This window comes from Pristiophorus japonicus, chromosome 5, assembly GCF_044704955.1.
Source record: "Pristiophorus japonicus isolate sPriJap1 chromosome 5, sPriJap1.hap1, whole genome shotgun sequence".
In the NCBI taxonomy this organism is placed as follows: domain Eukaryota; kingdom Metazoa; phylum Chordata; class Chondrichthyes; family Pristiophoridae; genus Pristiophorus; species Pristiophorus japonicus.
The window spans coordinates 81,989,398-82,012,321 of record NC_091981.1 but is presented as its reverse complement, the minus strand read 5'-3'; the positions used below and the strand labels follow the sequence as shown (position 1 = coordinate 82,012,321).

Here is a 22,924-nt window from a genome sequence, read left to right as displayed (position 1 = left end):
GCCATGAACTTGGCTGCTGCTGCCCTCCCCTGATGAGTCATCCCCCTCAACAGTACTCAAAGCAGTGTATCTGTTTTGCAGGGGGATGACCACAGGGGACCCCTGCACTACCTTCCTTGCACTGCTCTTCCTGCTGGTCTTCCATTCCCTATCTGGCTGTGGACCCTTTCCCTGCGGTACGACCAACTCGCTACACGTGCTACTCACGTCATTCTCAGCATCGTGGATGCTCCAGAGTGAATCCACCCTCAGCTCCAACTCCGCAACGCGGTCCGTCAGGAGCTGGAGGCGGATGCACTTCTCGCACACGGAGTCGTCAGGGACACTGGAGTCGTCCCTGAGTTCCCACATGGTACAGGAGGAGCATAACACGTGACCGAGCTCTCCTGCCATGACTTAACCCTTAGATAGGCAACAACAATGCTAAAGTTTACTCACTGTTATAGAAGAGAAAAAAGAAAAGCTACTCACCAATCACTAGCCAATTACTTACCCCCTTGGCTGTGACATCACCTTTGTTTCTTTCTACTTCTTTTTTGCCTTCTCCCTGTAGCTGCACAAGTACGCCTTTTATCGGCCTCTCTCCGAAGTCCCGACGCGCCTCCACGCACCTCTCGCCGACTCTCCGCACCTCTCGCCATTTGTGAGAGCAACCTTGAACAGGCTACATTTTTTCTCGTTTTAGGGGTGGGCCTGACATGGGATATTGACGAGACCTTTTGACCTGTCGAGGTTTTCCTAAAACTTAATATGCAATAAGACTTCTAGTTCTTTGTCTCGATTCTTGTGTCAAAAACCCACCCTAAAGATTTTGGCCACATGTCTTTGATTCATTCTTTGAAATTCGTATCTTATCTCTTTCGTCTCTATCTTGCCTTTTGATCCCATGAAACCTGTTTGCTTCAGAGTGTTACCTTCTTTCATCATAGGCAGTCCCTCGGAATCGAGGAAGACTTGCTTCCACTCTTAAAATGAGTTCTTAGGTGGCTGAACAGTCCAATACGAGAACCACAGTCTCTGTCACAGATGGGACAGATAGTCGTTGAGGGAAGGGGTGGTTGGGACTGGTTTGCCGTATGCTCTTTCCACTGCTGTGCTTGCTTTCTGCATGCTCTTGGCGATGAGACTCGAGGTGCTCAGCACCCTCCCGGATGCACTTCCTCCACTTAGAGTGCTCTTTGGCCAGGGACTCCCAGGTGTCAGTGGGGATATTGCACTTTATCAGGGAGGCTTTGAGGGCATCCTTGTAATGTTTCCACTGCCCACCTTTGGCTCATTTGCTGTGAAGGAGTTCCGAGTAGAGCGCTTGCTTTGGGAGTCTCGTGTCTGGCATGTGAACTATGTGGCCTGCCCAGCGGAGCTGATCAAGTGTGGTCAGTGCTTTATACCTCCTTTATGATGTCAATCAATACAAGGCCTAGTCCTCTACCCTTTGAACTATGAGGCCCAAAGCAGAGCTTTCTCAGTCTAACCCGGTCGTTAACTTCTTTACGACATAGCAAACTGTCTGTGTTTACGTTAAATCCTACGAACTTCCTTCCATCAAACAGTTCTGTTAAGCTAACTTCAAATCCTACCTTGGCATTATACGTAAAATATATAAACAAGGTTCAGGTCTCAATTTAAAAACAAGAGATATCGCTTAACAACAGGGAGATTGTATATAGTACGTATATAAAGAACTATACTCTCCATAGAGAACCAAGACATTTCTAAGCATTTCTCTGATCCGAAGAGACTCTCCGCCTGCAATTTAAACACAGCTTTTTCCCGTCACAGTTTTAATCGCATAATCATATAAATTTTTAGGCATCTTTAGTTTCTAACAATATGGCCTATGAATATGGTTAGATTTTTTTTAAACTGATCTAATTTCTTAGTAATTTATCACAATGCATACGGTGGGATTTTTTTATATCCAGTTTGTAGTCAGGCTTGTGAAATTCCTTCATTTTGTTTGTAAGTTCCTCTATATGAATGGATGGTTTAACCACAATACACAGTGTCTTATGGAATTTTGAGAGGAATGGTTTGGAGATCAAACAAATAAATTTGGCGACTGATCTGATCATTTATCATAAAATGCTTGATAATGTAGAAAACAAATACTTTGAGTTAAAAGATTCAGTAAATTGCATGGGCTAGACTTTCGGCACATCATCGCCCATTTAGCGCCCGTATAAGCGCTAAGATTCGGGCTATCACCTATTTTTGATGAAAAATGGAAACTAGCGCCCGATTATAGCCCATTTATCTCTGGCGCAATTTTCGGCATACAGGAATGAGCTGCATTGCCCGGCCTATTTTTAAAAAAATATGATGTCATCCTCGTGCAAGGCTGAGAATACTGGTTATACTGGAAACTAACGCCCGATTATCGCCCAGATGATCGGCAAGCGTTATTTTCAGCACTTCGCCCAAATGATCGCTGGCCCGAAAAACTGCAATCACCTGACCTTAACTCGGCGCTATGAATGCCATTTTGTAATTCGGAGGATCTTTAATAAAAGGCTGCTTGAAATGCTTGTCAGGAGAAGCAATTTGTGAGTGATTTTAAGGGCGTTTTTGACTCTTGCCAATCATCTAATCGCATTTGTATTCGTTGAGGACAAATTAAGGGCATTTATAGTGATGTGGTCTGTAATTTTTCAATGTGATTAATCACATGCTGCAGAATAGAGATGGGAGAAGGTTTATTGAGAGCTTTATGTGCCCAATCAAAGAGGTGGCAGACTGCTGAGGAGGAAGAGGAGGAGACAGTATAGCCAATGCATTTACAGGGATAAGCGATCATACCTGGACGTGTCCGATAACACATGCGTTAGAAGGCTGCGATTCCAAAAGGATATCATCAGTGAGATATGCCAGTTAATTAAGGGAGGTCTGCAGCCAACAGCACCATCAGGACTACACTGCCCATTGAGGTTAAGATTACTGCAGCACTTTCCTTCTACGCATCGGGCTCCTTTCAGGCCTCAGCTGGCGACATTTGCAGTATCTCTCAGCACGCCACACATTGCTGCATTCGATAGGTGACTGAAGCCCTTTACGCACGCAGGATGGACTTTATAAACTTCCCTATGACCAGGGAGCACAGAGTGAGAGGGCTTTGGGTTTATCGAGAATAGCAAACTTCCCCAAGGTGCAGGGAGCAATCGACTGTAGGCACATCATCCTGCGAGCACCTTTACAGGATGCAGAGGTGTTTTGGAACCAAAACGGATTCCACTCCCTGAATGTGCAGCTCATTGTCAACCACAAGCAAATAATCATGGCAGTAAATGCAAATTTTCCAGGGAGTATCCATGATGCACACATCTTGCATGAGAGCACTGTTTCTGATCTGTTTAAGAGTTTAACCACAAATCACGGTTGGATGCTGGGGGAAAAAGGATATGGCTTTGCCAACTGGCTCATGACCCCCGCCCCCCTGCGTAAGCAGAAGCCGAGAAGCGCTACAATGAAAGCCATACAGCTACACACACTATCGTCAAAGACAATTGGAGTTCTGAAGCAGTACTTCAGATGCCTGGACCACTCAGGAGGCAACCTACAATACCACCCTGAGCAGGTCGCTGAGTTCATTGTGGTGTGCTGCATGTTGCATAACCTAGCTATCAGGAGAGGGCAACAATTGCCAGATGGGATCGCCGGTCCACCTCAGGAAAGGGGAGGACAAGGAGGAGGCTGTGGACCTCGGGGAGGGCAATCAGCCTGGCAATGAACCCAAGCCCCCCCCCCCCCCGCAACACCACTGGAAAAGCCCCATGGTAGTTACGCAGCTGCAAAACTCTTGTGTCAGCAGCTCATAAATGAACGCTTTGTGTGAAGTTACGTTGGTGACCGTTACAGTTGCGATACGTTTCATCCTTGCCTGGCCATGGCCATTGTTTCCAACCATTGTATTGATGTTATACCTTATGTTATTAGAAGACACTTCAAAACAGTTGTAAACTTAAATAAAAATGTTTAATAATTTAACACTTAATTTAAAAATGTTTTTAACAAACACATATAACACCCGCCCATCCTCAACAGTGAACAACATTTTTAACAGAACAATATAACAGCACCCTCTCACCATTCCCAACAGTCAACATTCAACAATTTTTTTTTAATAACAACAATATACAGCCCCCGCACCCTCCCTACCTGTGGCCACGCTTCCCTCCTGTACCTTAACCCCATTCCCCCCCCCCCCCCTTGTCGTAACCCCCCATTTCCCACATACTCCCCAAGTAATGGGACCAAGACTTCTTGCAGTAGAGCACCTCGAGGGCTGCTGCTGTGAGGAGCGGGATGGGATGGGGTGAGGGGGGGGGGTGACATAGGCAGAATGACCTCAGTGGCTGAAGGAGAAGACATTGCCTCCTGTCTCTCATCTGTCGTGGTGGTTGATGTTACGGCACCTTGGGGTGCAGTGCCGTATCCCGAAACTATTGCATGCCGCAAGGCATCGACAGAGTTGGTTGTTTGCCCCATTGCTGCAACTATCTGCTCCATGCCCTCCGTTATTCTCGCAGACAGTGTGGCAATGTTGCCGGTCAACCCATCAAGCGCCTGGAGGAGCTCTCGACCTATGTCATCGCTCGTCCTTGACAGTGATGCTATGTCCTCATTTGCATCTGCCCGACTCGTCCTCCGCGGGGTCGGCATGGGCACTGGACGCCTTGGAGTGGCCTGCTGCAAGCTGCTTGGCCCCGCTACTTCATCACGTTGAGGATGACGTGGCCGCAGGTACCACAGATGAAAAATCAGGCTCTGTTTCGTTGTCCTGCTCACTTTGGTGTTCATCACCCTTGGTGATGACGACCTGCAGCGGTACAAGTGTTGGTGCAGGGACCTCCCTTTGCGTCTGGGGAGCTGGAAACATAATTGAGATTATTAGAAAAGAAGGAGAGACATGAGAATGCTTGCATTGCGCTGGCATATGTACGAGGAGCAACACTACTGCAATAAATGTGAATGAGAGACGATACATATGATTAACATAAGAGTACAGAAACTGCATGCATAACATTACATCATTCATATATTATAATGAAATGCCATTAAATTACCACTGGTTTGCCACTGCTTTACACATTACTTACATGGCACAACAACGGAATCTGCACACCATGGGTGGCAGAACGATTGTGGGTGTCCACTTATGCTGCAGCACATTCTTCCAGTTCCGTCAAAGGGTGCAGCTCAGCAGGTCCTCCTCCAGTCCGCCTCTGCTCCACATGATTCTTCGATATCTTCCTCTGCAAACGTGACGAGAGCATGGCATAAGCTAATTGACTAGGTACTATTATGGAAACACAACGGATATTGTAATCAACAATTAGTCACCCCACATGCTATTCATCGTTAAAATTATATGCTAATACTGTTTGTATCCACAATGGATACATGGTTATAATATCTACGTTGAGAGAAAATATTTAATAAGATCATGTTTATGAACTAATGCTTGACACCAAACATCTCGCGTACAATCTCCAAGAAAGGCCCCATCTGTGGGCCATGCCATTCGGTGCCTGAGGGGAGGTAGGCGGTTTATTTGAATCGATGGAGGGTCCCCCTGGGGGGGGGGTGGGGGGAGAGAATCAGAACCGCTGATGAGTTCGGCAATGACCGGACTGTAATGGGAGGGGGGCACCGTGTCCATGGGCTATGCTCAGAGACCTTCGTGTGGCCAGAGCTAGTGTCCCAGGGCAGCTCTCCACCAGTCCAGGCTGGATCACTGTGTGAGTGACAGTAGCCAGAGAGACTCTCGCAGTCTGGGTAAAGGTGACCGGACCCCTCAGTGCTCAGTCATGCCCCATCCACCAACGTAACCAAAAAGGAGATGGTGCCCAAGTTAAAGACTTGTGCTCACAGCACACAAGAATTCTCCTAAACTAAAGTGGTAGAAATGCTGAATGTTTGTAGTCTGTCTGTTTCCAGTCATTCCTTTAAATAATAATTAATACTGTTGATTAAATGTAAGGCATCACAGCAAAATTAGACTTAAAGGGCGCAGGTTCTGACCCCAGTCCAAATCTTAGCAGGGAAGCTACCCAAGATTACCCAGCTTAATTACAATCTGGCAGATTTACATTCTAATTAATGAGTCAGTGCATCATTACAATTTAAAATGTAATAATTTAATACTTATTCTTGCCGATGCAACCAGACGGTTCCACAACTTGCGGCACTGGTCTGCCTCGCGCCTATCGTGGGCCACTGATGAGACGACGGCGGCGATATCAGCCCATATTTTTTGATATGTGCGGGGGGGGATTCCCAGCCCCACTCCCACCCCCATCCCGGGTTAATTGGCCCCACCGATTTTCTACCTCATTAACGAGGAACTCATTGGCCTCATGAGAGAAGGTTTTTGCCCTCCTCCTCCTTGACCGCTCCTGCTGCATGCTACTATTGCTCGATTGATTTGACATTTTTCACGCTTCTCAGACTTATTCTCAACTTGCTTCTCTCTCCCCTCTCTCCCTCTCGTTCAGTCTTCTGAGCATGCGCAGATGACCACTGAACTCCTGAATCGTGGGAAAAGTTCTTTGCTAAAAAAAACACGCATGCGCAGAGCAGCCATTGCTATGGACGCCAACCTTGCACGACTGAATACATCGCTAAAGTCCATTTCGCATCGCTAACGCTATCGCCCAAATGAAAAAGGCGAAACTAGCGGTTTTTAAAATGGGCGATATTCCAGCGATCCTAATAAATAAAAAAAGACGTAAGGCAGGAAATATCGCCCAAATCAAAGTGGAAAGTCTAGCCCCATATGTATTACAAAGGGTTTTGTTTTATTAGAATATTGCACCATTCTGTATATAGTTATTTGAATATTACTTAGTTGTCAAGAGTTAAGTTTTGGCCTTGTCAGAACTATATTCGTTTTATTTTCTGTTTCAAACAGTTTCTACCAGTTTATACGCCTTCTGAGGAGGAAAGGAAAAACCCCATTTTATATGCAAACAATGTCAGAAAGGTAATGGCAAAGTAAGTATAATAGCACTTAAATGTAAAATCCAAATTATGATTGGACAGTGCAACTGCTCCAAAAATGTTTAATGCCCAGTCAGCAAAGTTACTTTTTTGCTTTGCTGTTTTTTGTGATGGCTGAGAGGACTCATTATAGTGCCTTTGGACACACTTGACCAAATATGATCTATATCGTGTTTAATTCTTAATCTTCATTGATATTGTGAAGCATATTTGATATTGTAATGTTTCCAGTTTCTCACTCCTTATAGCCTCTGAGTGATGCTGATACCTTAATGGTGATTTGAGAGACATTTTTGGCTGTGGGCCCAACATCACAAGCCACTGGATAAAGACTATCCAAACTCATTTCATACACGAGAAAAATATATATTTAATCTCCCATTCTAGGATGGATTTGATGCAGAAGAGCAGCGCCAACCAATCTGCTGAGCTAGTAGCCTTATAACCCCAATTTTTAAAAAAACTGGCATGAAAAATCATTATTTAGTATTTTTATTTACTAATATATCTTGCATTCCAAAAGGCATACTCTTACAAATACTTAATCTTAAAATGCTATGCGTTCCTGGCATGCAACCTAAAACAAACACAATTAAACTGTGACTTGAGGGAAATCATGTTTGACAAATTTGTTGGAGTTTTTTGAGGATGTAACGAGCAGCGTGGATAAGGGGGAACCAGTGGATGTGGTGTATTTGGATTTACAGAACGCATTCGGTAAGGTGCCACATAAAAGATTACTGCACAAGATGAAAGTTCACAGGGTTGGGGGTAGTATATTAGCTTGGATAGAGGATTGGCTAACTAACAGAAAGCAGAGAGTTGGGATAAATGGGTCATTTTCCAGTTGGCAAACAGTAACTAGTGGGGTGCCGCAGGGATCGGTACTGAGGCCTCAACTATTTACAATCTATATTAATGACTTGGAAGAAGGGACCGAGTGTAATGTAGCCAAGTTTGCTGATGATACAAAGATGGCTTGGAAAGCAAATTGTGAGGATGATGCACAAAATCTGCAAAGGGATATAGACAGGCTAAGTGAGTGGACAAAAATTTGGCAGATGGAGTATAATGTGGGAAAATGTGAGGTTATCCACTTTGGCAGAAAAAATAGAAAAGCAAATTATAATTTAAATGGAGAAAAATTACAAAGTGCTGCAAAGTCCTGGGGTTCCTTGTGCATGAAACACAAAAGGTTAGTATGCAGGTACAGCAAGTAATCAGGAAGGCAAATGGAATGTTGACCTTTATTGCAAGGGGGATAGAGTATAAAAGCAGAGAAGTCCTGCTGCAACTGTATTGTGAGACCACACCTAAAAGTACTGTGTACAGTTTTGGTATCTGTATTTAAGGAAGGATATATTTGCATTGGAGGCTGTTCAGAGAAGGTTCACTAGGTTGATTCTGGAGATGAGGGGGTTGACCTGAAGATAGGTTGAGTACGTTGGGCCAATACACAATTGGAATTCAGAAGAATGAGAGCTGACCTTATCGAAACGTATAAAATAATGCGGGGGCTCAATAGGGTGGATGCAGAAAGGATATCTCCACTTATAGGGGAAACTAAAACAAGGGAACATAGGGCTCAATTTTCCCCAATGCCGTTTTTTGGCGCATTGCAAGAGTTACGCCCGTTTTTTTTTGGCTCCGACGACTCCAAAAAAATAACTAGCAAGTTTCCCCATTCTATTTTTTGAAATTGCTGCCGTTTAGCTTCAGGGGGTGGAGCCTAATGTCTGGGCCAAAAAAATAATGCCCCCCACCCCCGGCGCATGCGCGAAAATAAAAAAAATTTTGATGTGACTGTATGCCCAGTAGAGCTCCCGTTCTACATTTGGCCATTTTGAAAGAACCAGTTGTGTGTGAGAACTTTTAATTCTCAGTGGAAAAATCAGAGCTGCAATACAATATACAACATGTCTCAAGGACCAAGAATTTCTCACAGGATGAAGTGGAGGCACTGGTTACTGTAATTGAGGCCAGATGGCATGAGCTGGACACCAGCAGAGGTCACAAAAGTTTCACCAACAGAAATGAAGAAACGCTGGAACCAATTTTCAGAAGATTACTGTGCAGTGGTGACCACCCCGAGGTCTGGAGGCCAGTGCAAGAAGTGGTGGCAGGACCTTGGTCAAGTAGTTAGTGTAAGTAATATTTTCATTTATTCACTGGAATTGCAATTGTAAATGTGACCATCTGTATATGTCCCACCCAACAGAAAGACACCCTCACCAAAAATTTATATTTTCATCTTTGCAGAGGAAGGTTGCACACAACAAAAGGGAAAGAACTTGAACAGGAGGAGGCCCGACAAATCAGCACCCACTGACAGCCTTGGAAAAGGTGCTTTGATGGGTCTTGCCTGGAGAAAAGCAACCACCACTGCACAAGCTGGGCCCACTCAAGGGAGAGAGTAAGTCCTGCAAATTCCAGTCTGGCTTTGCTAAATGTTAAGTTAAGTACTGCGCGAGCTAGCCATGCTTCGGTTCATGGGGATGTTTCCGTCAGCTACGCTTCGGTTGATGCAATGTGCTATCATTCATCGTGGTCCTTCAAATGAGCCTGCTGCTTGCGCTGTTTGAGCCTACTCATGCCACCCTGCCCCCTCCTCTGCTGCTAACCATTTGTCTGTTCTGTTATATTTTGCAGAACTTGAGGCCAACCCCGACGAAGCTGAAGCCGATGCAGAAGAAGATTCAGACGCGGACGAGCCTGAAGAGGAGAACATCTTCCAATCCCACATTCCAGACCATGGGGAGGAGGGGAAAGGGGAGGGGATGGATCAAGCCTCCATTGTTGTACTCACTCTGGAGGAGGTGCAGGTGCCAGGCCCTTTCCTGAGTGGTATGAGTATTGGGACATTCCATGGTTTTTCACAGGCCAAATCTGCAGGTCCCAGTGGGATGCAGAGAGGCACACCCAGGACCCCACCGTCCGAGGCTGTGAGTTCCAGTGGGCTGTAGCGAGGCACACCCAGAACCCCATCTTCCGAGGCTGCGGGTCCCAGTGGGATGCAGCGAGGCGCACTCGGTGCGATGGGGAAGGAGAGCTTGACCGCGCTCTCCTGAAGTGAAGGATCGAATAGATCTGGTTCAGATGATGGCAGTGAATGCGGAGAGCATTGACCTTACGCGATCACTCCTGGACCCCATCAGTGGGGTGGGGAACGAGGTATCGGGACTGTCAGGAGAAGTAACAACACTCTCTTGAAAAATGGGAACACTGTCCAGGCACATGAGGGAGGGAATGTCGCAGGCAGCTGATACAATGTCGGTTCACATGAGGAACTGAATGTCATAGGTAGCTGATACTGTTGTTGAACATGAGGGAGGGAATGTTGCAGGTCATTGAGACATTGGGCCCAAGTTTCGAGCCGCGCCTAGAACGGCGCAGTCCCGACCTGGACGCCCGTTTTTCGCGCCACAAAGTGCGCCTAAAAAAAACTTCCAGATTCTCCAGCTCCCTGCAGGTCGTTTGCAGCTCGGATCCCAGCACACTGTTGGAGGGCTCCCGGTGCTGCAGTCGGTAAGTAGAAAATGTTTTATTTATTGATTTTTAAAAAAAAATTATTTCTTATTAATTTTTTTTGATTGATTTATTGGTTGATTTATTGATGTTTTTATCATTTATTATTGATGATGGCTCTTTATTTGTAAAACTGGTGTTTAATGTTTGTAAGCTTCCCTTTAAACCCCCCCCCCCCCCATTCCCTACGCCTGATTTGTAACCTACGCCTGATTTTCTAAAGTGTAGACAAGGTTTTTTCGAGCGTACAAAAATCTTCACTTGTAAGTTTTCACTGACGAAACTTTGAAAACAGGCGTAAGTGGCCGGACACGCCCCCTTTTGAAAAAAAAATTCTGTTCCAAAGTGAAACTGTTCTAACTGACTAGATACTGGAGCAAACTAAATGGCGAGAATTCCGATTTCTAAGATACTCCGTTCTACACCAGTTGCTCCTAAAAATCAGGAGCAAATCATGGCGAAACTTGGGGCCATTGTCAGGGCACATGAAGAAGGGAATGTCGGAGGTAGCTGCTGCAATAAGGGAACACGGCCAGATCCCGCGGCCATTGACAGAATCAACTGTCACTCCCACTCCAATCCCCAGACCAGCCTCTGAAGATGCCCAAGCCGGGCCTTTCACATTACTGCCTGCCTACGCCCCCCCCCCCCCCCCCATCAAGAAGTGCACATTACCCGAAATGTTCGTAAGAATAAGTTTGGTACCACCCCGAGAAACGCTGCGCCACTGCCTGTGGGCAGGGGTGGAGTTAACAAGACCAAGCACAGCGGGCAGTCTTAAAATAAGGTGGAGGAGAAATGGGTGCAGCCTTTCTTTGCTGCTGCTGTTGTTATTGTTACTGTTGGAACTGTAAGTTATGTAAATTTACAAGTTTTAGAGCTCGTAAGTGATCTTAACTGAAACTGTTTGATACAAGAATATTTTTTATTAAAGTTAAGTTAAAGTACAAACAAATGTTAAACTTTTGAATAAATTATGTTTTAAATTATAACTGAATCATTTCCATTATTAACAACTTTTTGAACTAAACAAGAATCATTTCCATTATTTGTTCCATTAACATAACACAACATTACGGAACAACGCCAAACAATAAACATGGTCCATTTGGAATAGTTGCCGCTGAGCCTTCAGGCAGCAAAGCGTTCATGTATGAGCTGCTGGCGCGACGCTCGAGTAATCGTTAAAGGGGCATGACGGCTCGCCCACCCCCGCCGTCGTGCTCCAGGTTCAGGTAGTTGCATGGCGTCCCCGTCCTCCTCCTCGTCATCTGCATCTTCCTCCTCATCATCAGCCACTCTCACCTCAGGTGGGTCTTCCACTACCAGCTGCTGCTGCCTCATGATGGCTAAGTTATGCAGCATGCAGCACACAACAGTGAACTGATCGACAATCTCAGGGGCGTACAGAAAGTAGCCTTTGGAATAGTCCAGGCATCGGAAACGCTGTTTCAAGATGCCAATCGTCCTCTCTATTATGCTGCGCGTCGCACTGTGTGACATGTTGTTTTCACGGTCAGCTTCTGTCCGGGTTACGTGTAGGGGCAGCATGAGACAGGTGGCGAGACCGTACCCTTTGTCTCCCAGCAGCCAGCTCTGCCCTTCTGGTTGCTGCTCAAACATGTCAGATATAACGCTGTCTCATAGGATGAACGCATCATGGGTGCTGCCAGGGTATCTCACATCAACTGACATGATGCGATGCATGTCGTCACACACGAGCTGCACATTAGTGAAGTGGAAGCCTTTTCTGTTCCTGTACATCTCTGAATCCTCCAGAGGTGCTCGCAAGGCGATGTGGGTACAGTCAATGCATCCCTATACCTTTAGGAAGCCAGCAATCCTGGAGAAGCCCACAGCCTTTTCACTCATTGCCTGGACGGTCATGGGGAACTTGATGTAGTCATTCCTCCGGGCATATAGTGCAACAGTCACCTGTTGAATGCAAATATATGTTACATGTTGAGAAATGGCGCACACATCCCCAGTTGTGGAATGGAATTATCCAGATGCATAGAATGAAAGTGCAGCTGTAACCTTCACATCAACTAACAAAGCAGTCCTCCTGACACTTCTAGGTTCCAGGTCTGCTTTTACTAACTCTCAGATCTCGGTTACAACTTCTTTGCGGAAACGCAATCTTCTCACACAGTCTGCATCACTCAGGTGCAGGTATGAACGCCTGTCTCGATATACCCTACATGGGTAAGGCCTCCTTCCCATCATTCGACATACTCTGAGATTCCTCATGTGATGACGTTGAATCAATCGTCTCCTCCGCAGCACCATCATGCAGAAGGCTTGCATATGGAGTATGGCATTGTCAATATTGTCCCCATAATTTAATTGTACCTTTGCAAGAAGCTCAAAAGAACATGACAGTTAAAGCTTCTCTCTCTCTCTCTCTCTCTCTCTCTCTCTCTCTCTCTCTCTCTCTCTCTCTCTCTCTCTCTCCCCTAGGTTGACGCCCTAGTATGGACCACACCCTGATCTGCGCAACAGGCTTGCTTAGAACGGGAAGCTAGGCATTCATTGAGGACATATGGGGCAACGAAGTCTAAAGCAATTCTTTAATTTTAGATTTTTTTCAAAGTACCACCCCACTATCGCCCGAACGTCTCCTCACTGGGCTCGAGGGTAGGCCGGCAGAATCGCTCCCTCATTCGCCTGAACACGAGCTCGGCAAATCCCCCCACCCCCTCAGGGCTTCTTTTGAACCCAAGCCCCCGTGGGTGAGGGAGTGATTCTGCCGGCCAATCCTCAAGTCCGGTGAGGAGATATTCGGTGGTGTTGTGGCACTTTGGGGGGAAAAAAAATCTAAAATTAAAGAATTGCATTTGACTTCCATTTTCTGCATTTTAGATTTGGAAAAAAAAAACAGCTTCATGATGCATATTTAAAGTCTTCTTGACTCCCTCCAAAACTTTGCATAAAAACAATGGCGTCTATCTGCGCCAATTTTTTAATGTGCGCTGTTTTTTTTTTAAGTGCCCAGAAGGTTTTTTGGTAGTGGTCACATACGCTGTCCTCGGAAAAATGTAAGTCAACTAAACTTGCATAAATCTGAAAAACTGGTGCAGACATCAGGTTACGCCCCCTATGACGCCAAAATAAAACTAACCTAAAAATATCATAACTAACTGAGTTACACTGGCGCGGAAACTTGTATATTTTAATTTAGGCCAATAAAAGCGACGCGTGCCAAACAAAACGGCACAGATAACTGGGGAAAATTGAGCCCTTTGTCTCAGAATATGGGGCTGCGCATTTAAAACTGAGATGAGGAGGAATTTCTTCTCTTAGAAGGTTGTAAATCTCTGGAATTATCTGCCCCAGAGAGCTGTGAAGGCTGGGTCGTTGAATATATTTAACGTGGAGATGGACAAATTTTTAAGCGATAAGGAAGTAAAGAGTTATGGGGAGCGGGCAGGGAAGTGGAGCTGAGTCCATGATCTTACTAAATGGCGGAGCAGGCTCGAGGGGCCAAATGGCCTACTCCTGCTCCTATTTCTTATGTTCTTATGAGTCAATATTTATTTTGTGGCCTTAAAAGAATATAGCTCCACCTAGGCAGAAAAATATGCTTTATCAATGGTAGAAAACATCTGCACATAAAACAATGCATTATCTGACCTGTGATTCACAAAAAAAATAATACTAATTACTATATATACACATGGGTGTGTAGTTTGACATGCAGATATGATGAGTGAAAACACATTTTATCACTTGCATACAGTTCCACTTAAAGACTCACTGAATTGATGAAACCAGTGGTGGTAGCAGCATGCATTCATGATTTTAGTCCTTACTTCCTTTGATGTGCCACATTGTCATCAGTGCAAACTTTTGTTCTAATTTTCTGTTGTGTATGACAGCAGCCGGGGCAACCTCTTCCTGTGAGGGAGTGTTCAATGTCTACTAAACATGACCAAAATCGAGAATGTGGCAACATGAAAGTACTTTTCTCGTGTTGTCGTGTATTAGATGTCTATTGTGCTGATCCATCAGCTGCTTAAAATGTTCAGTTTATTTTTTTACTGCTCTGCCACATTGTTTTTGATGTGGTTTATGTTGCTGTATTTCTTAATAAGGAATGGGCAACAGTTCTCCATTGTGTTTATTACTAACATAAATGTGATTCAGCCATGATCATATTGAATGGTGGTGCAGGCTCAAAGGGCCGAATGGCCTACTCCTGCACCTGTTTGCTATGTTTCATTGTAATTCACTGCTTTGTGCACAAACAAAACGTTCAGAGGAATATTCCTATCAAACTGTCCCTCTTTACCCAAGTTTGGTGCATGGTAATCTGCAATAACTTTCTTCCTACTTTTATTTTTGAACCTTTTCCTGGTAGAGCTCTTGATGTTCCTGTGACTGACTACACATTTGAAGATTGTCAGCTTGTAATGTCTGACAGCCAGCTGAAGCTTCCTGTGGATACCTGTCTACTAGAATTTGCAAAGCTTGTCAGAAAACTCAAGTGGGTTCTGTTTTACTTTTCTTTATAATGATAGCTACCCTTAAGGCAGGAAAACGCTTTGGGGAAAATACATTTTTTTGCTGTCTAATTTCAGCCTTATTGCATGTCTTGCATTAGTTGTGATGGTCTATCTCTTGGTTGTTTAACACTTGACATATTTTGGTCCATTCATGTGGACTGTGTTGATAAACTTACTGACAAACGTTTAATAAATATTTGGAGCAAGAGTTAGTAAACTTAGGTTCCTATTTTTCAAAATGTTTGACGGCGGGTGGGGGGAAAGAGGGATGAAATTATGCCCAAGTTTCTGCGCAAACTCATTAGTATAAACCTGAATGTAACGGGCAGAAAATTGCAATCAGAGTCTTCCTTCATACAAACACCTCTGACCTGAAAAAAATCTACAACTACCTGTTGGTCCCAGAGGAACGTAGGATTCCGGTCGAAGGCCTTCATTTGCTGCACAACTCAAGGCGACGTGTCTTCCATGTACAAATGCATCTGTTGGAATCGCGTGGGCTTGGACCACCAATCACCATCTAGTATTCTCATTGATAAAAATGAGAACTCCGTTTGTTTGAGCTGCCATTCCTATCAATGAGAATAACCCCCTAAAATAAGAAACAAAGCACAATAAATAAAAAATAACACCTCACATTTTAAATTAATTGAAATTAAATGTTTTCGAAAAAAAAATATTTTGGAATTTTTTTTAATGTGTTTTTAATAGGGTTAAAAATAAACTTGCTTTAATGGACAGAGCTTTTAATATAAAAATGAATGATTAAATTTAATTTTTCAATGTTTTAAAAGTGTTATGCTGGTAAAAGTAAGCCTTACGCCTGCTTTTACCAGACGTAAAAGTTTGAAGGACATTCGCTGGGCATGAATTGGGCAAATAGCCCAATCTCTGCCGCGCTGATGTCCTTCCTGTGGGGTGTGTAGGATTTGTTTTGACAAATCGGAAAAAACGGTTCTCGGCGCATGTGCATCACGCCCCGAGAACCGGCTTTTGAGAGGCCACGCCGGCACGTGCACACTTCATACGCACCCGGCGAGGCTGCAATTTTCGGCCCAGTATTTCTGATGAATTGGTGAATCAAGCAGCATAAGGAGTAGCAGAGTAATGAGAAGTGGGATTGCAGGAAATGAGCCATTCTTCATCTTTTTAAAATAATTGATCATTTCTGCAGCTGCAGAGCATACCTGTGGTTTAAATTGACTGCTGGTCTTCAATTAACTAATTGATCTGCAGCAGTAGGCAGACCTTTGGCTCCATTTGACTGCTGGTCATTGGTTTTCAATGAATGAATTGATATTTCTATAGCAACAGACGTGTGGCTTCAAATGATTAACGCTATATTCTTGTGACCATGGGTGTCTATGCACCTGCGAATTTGGGCGCATTGTGTTGAAGCATCCCCAAACGAGTGCAATCGGTGGAAACTCACCTTTCCGATCTGGGGACGTAGCCAATTTTATGGGCGGGAAAAGATTTGGCAGAAGACTTTGTCGAACGGGCTTAAAAGATCAGAGAGTTTTAGGCAAGATGTAGCTATGGGTGTGCAACTGACTTGTGCTTAAAATTCAGCAATCTTTTGCGCTATTTGATTTGATTCCACCCAGATTAAGCTCTGATCAGGGCGGTGATCATGCGAAAACCCGAGGCTGCAATGCTTAGAAATTGCCTCAACAATAAACTAGTTAATTTATGAACGTTTTACCTTTTTTTAAATTCCAGTAACCACATGTCTTCGAGAATCTTTCAGGAAAGATGTTTTACAAAATTCAGTAAAGAAATTAGGATTTCAGTTTTTTAAATTTCAGTAGTGACGAGGTTAATACCTAAAGCATCTATAAATATAACCTTTGTGATCAAAGAGTGGAGACAAGGCGAATGGAGTGTATTTATGTCAAAATATATCTTACGCAAAAGTTGAGTGCAGTATTGATCCCGACATTATTGCAGTAATATTGGACAGTCCTGCTTTCTTAGGGTAGAGTTGACTTCTGAGTTTGAATATCTGACTGAAAAACATCCATTCCCAACTAGTGAACATTAAACTTGATTTGTGGAATGTTAGTTTCTGTGGAAGAAATGTATAAATACAATTTCCTTATTTAGATGTATGAATACAGCATATGGTTTTTGTGATTTACAGTTTGAAGCAAGGTATGTAAACTAAGATATGCAGATTATTTTGTACAATTAAGGCTGATTATTAGCTTCTTGATGCAAAATACATGCGTCACACCCACTGTAGGAACAGTGGAAGGCGCCATTTGTACCTTTTTAAACTAGTTATTCATTTAAATTTTCATGTAAGATTTATCAAGCAATGTTTTTGACATTGAAAAACTGATATTACCTGCACTAAAGATTCTGTGCTGAGTAGTAAATGTTTGAGAAGAATAACTCTTGTATTTTGGGGCAAAAAGTTGGAAATCATTGTCAACGGTATTTTAGCAGATTTACTTTTCAGTAGCTTAGGCACCTGAATAGATTGTGAACACCGAGACTTGGTTCTCCCACCCATCTTCTATAAGCAACACCAATGCAACTTACATTTCCTTGGAAATGACATTTATGTTTCACAGAAACAGCAAGATTTGCTTTGGTAGTGATCAGAAGATAATATTGATAAGGTCATTCAGCCCATTTTAGTTAATCCTGTCATGTATTCAACTGTCATTGTAATCCATGTATAAACTGACCTAAGTTGTACACCGTGAGAACATTGACCACTAGGTGGTGAACTTGTGGGAGACACTCCTAACCTGGACTTTCAGGTATAAAAGGGGAAGCTCCACCCACCTTCATCACTTCAGTGCTGGAATAAAGGTTACTGGTCACTGAGTGACCTTCTCTCAAGTATGGGCCTCGTGTGCATTTGCACCGTATAGTAAGGACACATCATTGGCGATGAGAAACTGGGATTTAAACCACGCAAGCAAGGCCACTAGCAGCACAGACGAGAGGTACTGTGTTGGTGATGATTGGGACGATTTTATTGCGAGACTACAGCAAAGTTTCGTCATTAAGGAATGGCTGGGTCAGGATTCCGCCGACAAACGCAGGGCTCATCTCCTGTCGGTTTGTGGATCCAGGACGTACTCCCTGATGAAGGACCTTCTAGTACCAGAGAAGCCGGCGGACAAGACTTTTGAAGAGCTCAGTAAGTTGATCGGGGAACACTTTAAACCGGCAAGCAGCATGCACGTGGCGAGACACCGGTTTTATACGCACCGGCGGCGAGAAGGGCAAAGCGTTCCAGACTTCGTGGCAGACCTCTGCCGACTGGCGAGCCTATGTAAGTTCCCAGATGCATGCAGAGCGGAGATGCTGCGAGATTTTCTTATTGAAGGCATCGGGCACGCTGGGGTTTTCAGGAAACTGAGAGCAAAGACTTCACCCTGGAAACGGCGGCTTTGATGGCCCAGATATTCATCTCGGGAGGAAGAGATCAGAATGATGTTTGACAAAAATCTTGGTTTAAATGCAGCAAATGGACAGGGAGTCAACATTGTTAACGCGGCACACAGTTCTCCAGGCAGACAAGGGCAATCGGACATGCCCGAGCATGTAGTTGAACCCAAAGGGGGAATTCAACAGAGACAATGGCTAGCTGAACACTGATTCATGCCATCGCAAGGGACAATGCAGCCAGTAATGGGGCCATCAACACCTGTTAATGGTGCATTTAAGGACAGTTACAAAGACAGTCAGAGACGGTCGACTGGTAATGGACCTTTTGTTTCCAACAACGGCTCATGTTGGAGGTGTGGAGGCAAACACACAGCCAGAGCTTGCAGGGATCAGCAATATACTTGCAGAAATTGCAATGTCAGCGGTCACTTGGCGCGTATGTGCAGGAAGCCTGCAGCCAGGTTAATGTACGAGGAGGACGGGCCCGATGTAAGCCCTACGAGGCCAAATGGACACTGGGGGAAATCGCTGGAAGCTGAAGTTCAGCGAGTTCATGTGGAGCACATATGCAATTCATACACCAGGACGCACCGATAATGATGAAAGTGCTCCTTAATGGCATCCCAGTATCAATGGAGCTAGACACAGGGGCCAGCCAGTCCCTGATGAGTATCAAACAGTTCGACAAGCTGTGGGCGTTCAAGACCAGGAGGCCAAAATTATTGCCGATTGACGCATAGCTATGGACATATACAAACGAGATCATTCCGGTGCTAGGCAGCGCCACAGTAGTCATGACCCACAAAGATTCGGAGAACAGATTGCCACTCTGGATTGTCCCGGGGGACGATCCCACACTACTGGGGAGGAGTTGGCTTGCTGTCATGAACTGGAAATGGGGCGATGTCAATGCAATTTCTTATGTTGAGCGAATATCATGCGCTCAAGTCCTGGACAAATTTGACTCACTATTTCAACCCGGCATTGGCACTTTCATGGGGACCAAGGTAATGATTCACATAAACCCGGACACCAGGGCAGTACGCCACAAGGCCAGAGCGCTGCGGTACGTGATGAGGGAAAAGATAGAAGGCGAATTGGACCGCCTGCTGAGGGAAAGCATCATCTCGCCAGTCGAATTCAGTGACTGGGCGAGCCCGATTGCGCCGGTGCTCAAGGCGGATGGGTCGGTCAAGATATGTGGCGATTACAAAGCCACATCAATTGAGTGTCATTCCAAGACCAGTACCCGCTATTGAGAGCGGAGGACCTCTGCGATGTTATCCGGTGGCAAACTTTTTTCAAAATTGGACCTGACCTCAGCTTACATGACCCAGGAGCTGGCGAGTGAGTCGAAGAAGCTGACCACCATCACGACACACAAGGGGTTTTTTGAGTACAACAGATGTCCGTTCAGGATTCGCTCGGCCACCGCGATCTTTCAACGAAACATGGAAAGTCTCCAAGTCGATTCCAAGGACGGTGGTTTTTCAAGACGGCATCCTCATCATGGGTCAGGATACTGAAGAACACCTCCACAACCTGGAGGAGGTGCTACACAGACTGGACCAGGTAGGTCTGCGACTGAAAAAGGCGAAGTGCGTCTTCCTAGCTCCAGAGGTAGAATTCCTGGGGATGAGGGTAGCAGCAGACGGGATCAGACCTACTGCGTCCAAAATGGAAGCAATCCAGAGAGCACCCAGATCCCGTAACAGGACGGAGCTGCGTTCGTTCCTGGGGTTCCTGAACTATTTTGGTAACTTTCTTCCCAAATTGAGCATGCTGTTAGAGCCGCTACATGTGCTCCTACGCAAAGGTCGCGAATGGGTCTGGGGGACAGCCAGGAAAGGGCTTTTAATACAGCACGCAATTTGTTATGTTCCAACAATCTGTTAACGCCATATGACCCATGTAAGAAACTTGTTTTAACGTGCGATGCGTCTTTCTATGGGGTCGGGTGTGTGTTGCAGCATGTCAATGCCAAGGGTCAGTTACAGCCGGTAGCTTATGCCTCCAGGAGTCTGTCCCAGGCAGAAAGGGGCTACGGGATGGTAGAAAAGGAAGCGCTTGCATGTGTATATGCAGTAAAAAAAATGCACCAGTACCAGTTTGGCAGGAAATTTGAGCTGGAGACAGATCACAAACCCCTAATGTCCCTTTTGGCCGACAACAGGGCCATAAATGCAAATGCGTCGGCCCGCATACAAAGGTGGGCACTCACGTTAGCCGCCTATGACTATACAATTCGGCACAGACCGGGCACTGAAACATAGAAATATATAGTAAACTGCGCCAATGCACTCAGCAGGCTCCCACTAGCCACTACCGAGGGGGCAACCGAGCATGCTGCTGAGACGGTCATGTCTGTTGAAGCTTTCGAAAGCGAAGGCTGACCCGTGACAGCCCGTCAGATCAAAGTCTGGATGAATAGAGACCCGCTACTGTCTTTAGTCAAGAAATGTGTCCTGAATGGGGACTGGGCAGCCATGTACAGGGCATGTCCTGAGGAATTTAAACCATTTCACAGGCGCAAGGATGAACTCTCGATTCAAGCCGATTGCCTACTATGGGGGAACCGAGTAGTCATGCCCCAGATGGGCAGAGAGGCGTTCATCCGAGAACTCCACAAGGAGCACCTGGGCATTGTCATGATGAAGGCAATTGCCAGGTCACACGTTTGGTGGCCAGGGATAGATGCAGACCTGGAACTTTGTGTTCACAGGTGCAACACGTGTGCCCAGCTGGGCAATGCGCCCAGGGAAGCCCCCCCTTAGCCCCTGGTCCTGGCCAGCCAAGCCATTGTCATGCATCCATGTGGACTACGCAGGTCCCTTCATGGGAAAAATGTTTTTGGTTGCAGTAGACGCCTACTCCAAATGGATCGAGTGTGACATTCTCAATTCAAGCACATCCTCTGTCACGGTAGAAAGTCTAGAAACATAGAAACATAGAAAATAGGTGCAGGAGTAGACCATTCGGCCCTTCGAGCCTGCACCGCCATTCAATGAGTTCATGGCTGAACATGCAACTTCAGTACCCCATTCCTGCTTTCTTGCCATACCCCTTGATCCCCCAAGTAGTAAGGACTACATTTAACTCCTTTTTGAATATATTTAGTGAATTGGCTTCAACAACTTTCTGTGGTAGAGAATTCCATAGGTTCACCACTCTCTGGGTGAAGAAGTTTCTCCTCATCTCGGTCCTAAATGGCTTACCCCTTATCCTTAGACTGTGTCCCCTGGTTCTGAACTTCTACCGGCAATATTCGCCGCCCATGATCTACCAGACGTTTTGGTCAGCGACAATGGTCTGTGCTTTACAAGCATTGAATTCCAGGACTTCATGGCAGGAAATGATATCAACCATGTCAGAATGGCACCGTTCAAGCCGGCCTCAAACGGGCAGGCGGAACAAGCAGTGCAGATAATCAAACGGGATGCTCAGAATCCAAGGGGGTTCCCTACAAAGCCGCTAATCACGCCTCCTGTTGGCCAATAGATCCCGACCACACTCGCTCACAGGGAAGCTGCGAATGAAAAGGTCGCTCAAAACCAGGTTATCCCTCATACACCCCACCATGAAAGAAATTGTTGAGAGCAGGCGCCGGTCACAATGTGACTACCATGACGGGAATGTGAGGGAGCGATGTATTGATGTCAATGACCCTGTCTTTGTCCTCAGCTGTGCTGCAGGGCCCAAATGGCTCACAGGCACTGTGATTGCCAAAGAGGGGAATAGGATTCTGCTGGTTAAACTTACCAATGGACAAATCTGCCGCAAACACATGGATCAAACAAAAAGGAGGTTCACCAACCACATAGAAGAAGCAGAGGAAGAACACAATGTAGAGTTCACTCCACCACAGGTGACCGAATACCGGAACCAAGTGGAGGAGAGCCCAGTCACTGTGGGCAGTCCGGACAGGCTTGAGGCAACGCAAACAGCAGACACTCAGGCCAGCGCCCAACAACTGGAGCCCCAACTCAGGCGCTCTACAATGGAGAGTAAACCACCAGAGAGACTTAACCTGCAATCCTAATAAGACTTTGGGGGGGGAGGTGATGTCATTTATTCAACTGTCATTGTAATCCATGTATAAACTGACCTAAGTTGTACACTGTGAAAACACTGACCACTAGGTGGTGAACTTGTGGGAGACACTCCTAACCTGGACTTTCAGGTATAAAAGGGGAAGCTCCACCCACCTTCATCACTTCAATGCTGGAATACAGGTTACTGGTCACAGAGTGACCTTTCCTCAAGTATGGGCCTCGTGTGCATTTGTACTGTATAATAAGGACATATCAAATCCATCAAGAAAGAAACATAGAGACATAGAAAATAGGTACAGGAGTAGGCCATTCGGCCCATCGAGCCTGCACCACCATTCAATAAGATCATGGCTGATCATTCACCTCAGTACCCCTTTCCTGCTTTCTCTCCATACCCCTTGATCCCTTTAGCTGTAAGGGCCATATCTAACTCCCCGT

General features: G+C 45.3%; 1 protein-coding gene across 3 annotated transcripts in view; it reads left to right on the top strand.

The window, feature by feature from the left end:
- Positions 1-22,924, top strand: part of LOC139264387 (lysophosphatidylcholine acyltransferase 1-like) — a 312,596-nt gene that overhangs the window by 225,586 nt on the left and 64,086 nt on the right. For all 3 annotated transcript variants that reach the window (XM_070880756.1, XM_070880758.1, XM_070880759.1), the window contains exons 9-10: positions 6,908-6,990; positions 14,882-15,007. In XM_070880756.1, coding sequence (XP_070736857.1) covers positions 6,908-6,990; positions 14,882-15,007 — 209 coding nt within the window. The remainder of the gene's footprint in view (positions 1-6,907; positions 6,991-14,881; positions 15,008-22,924) is intronic.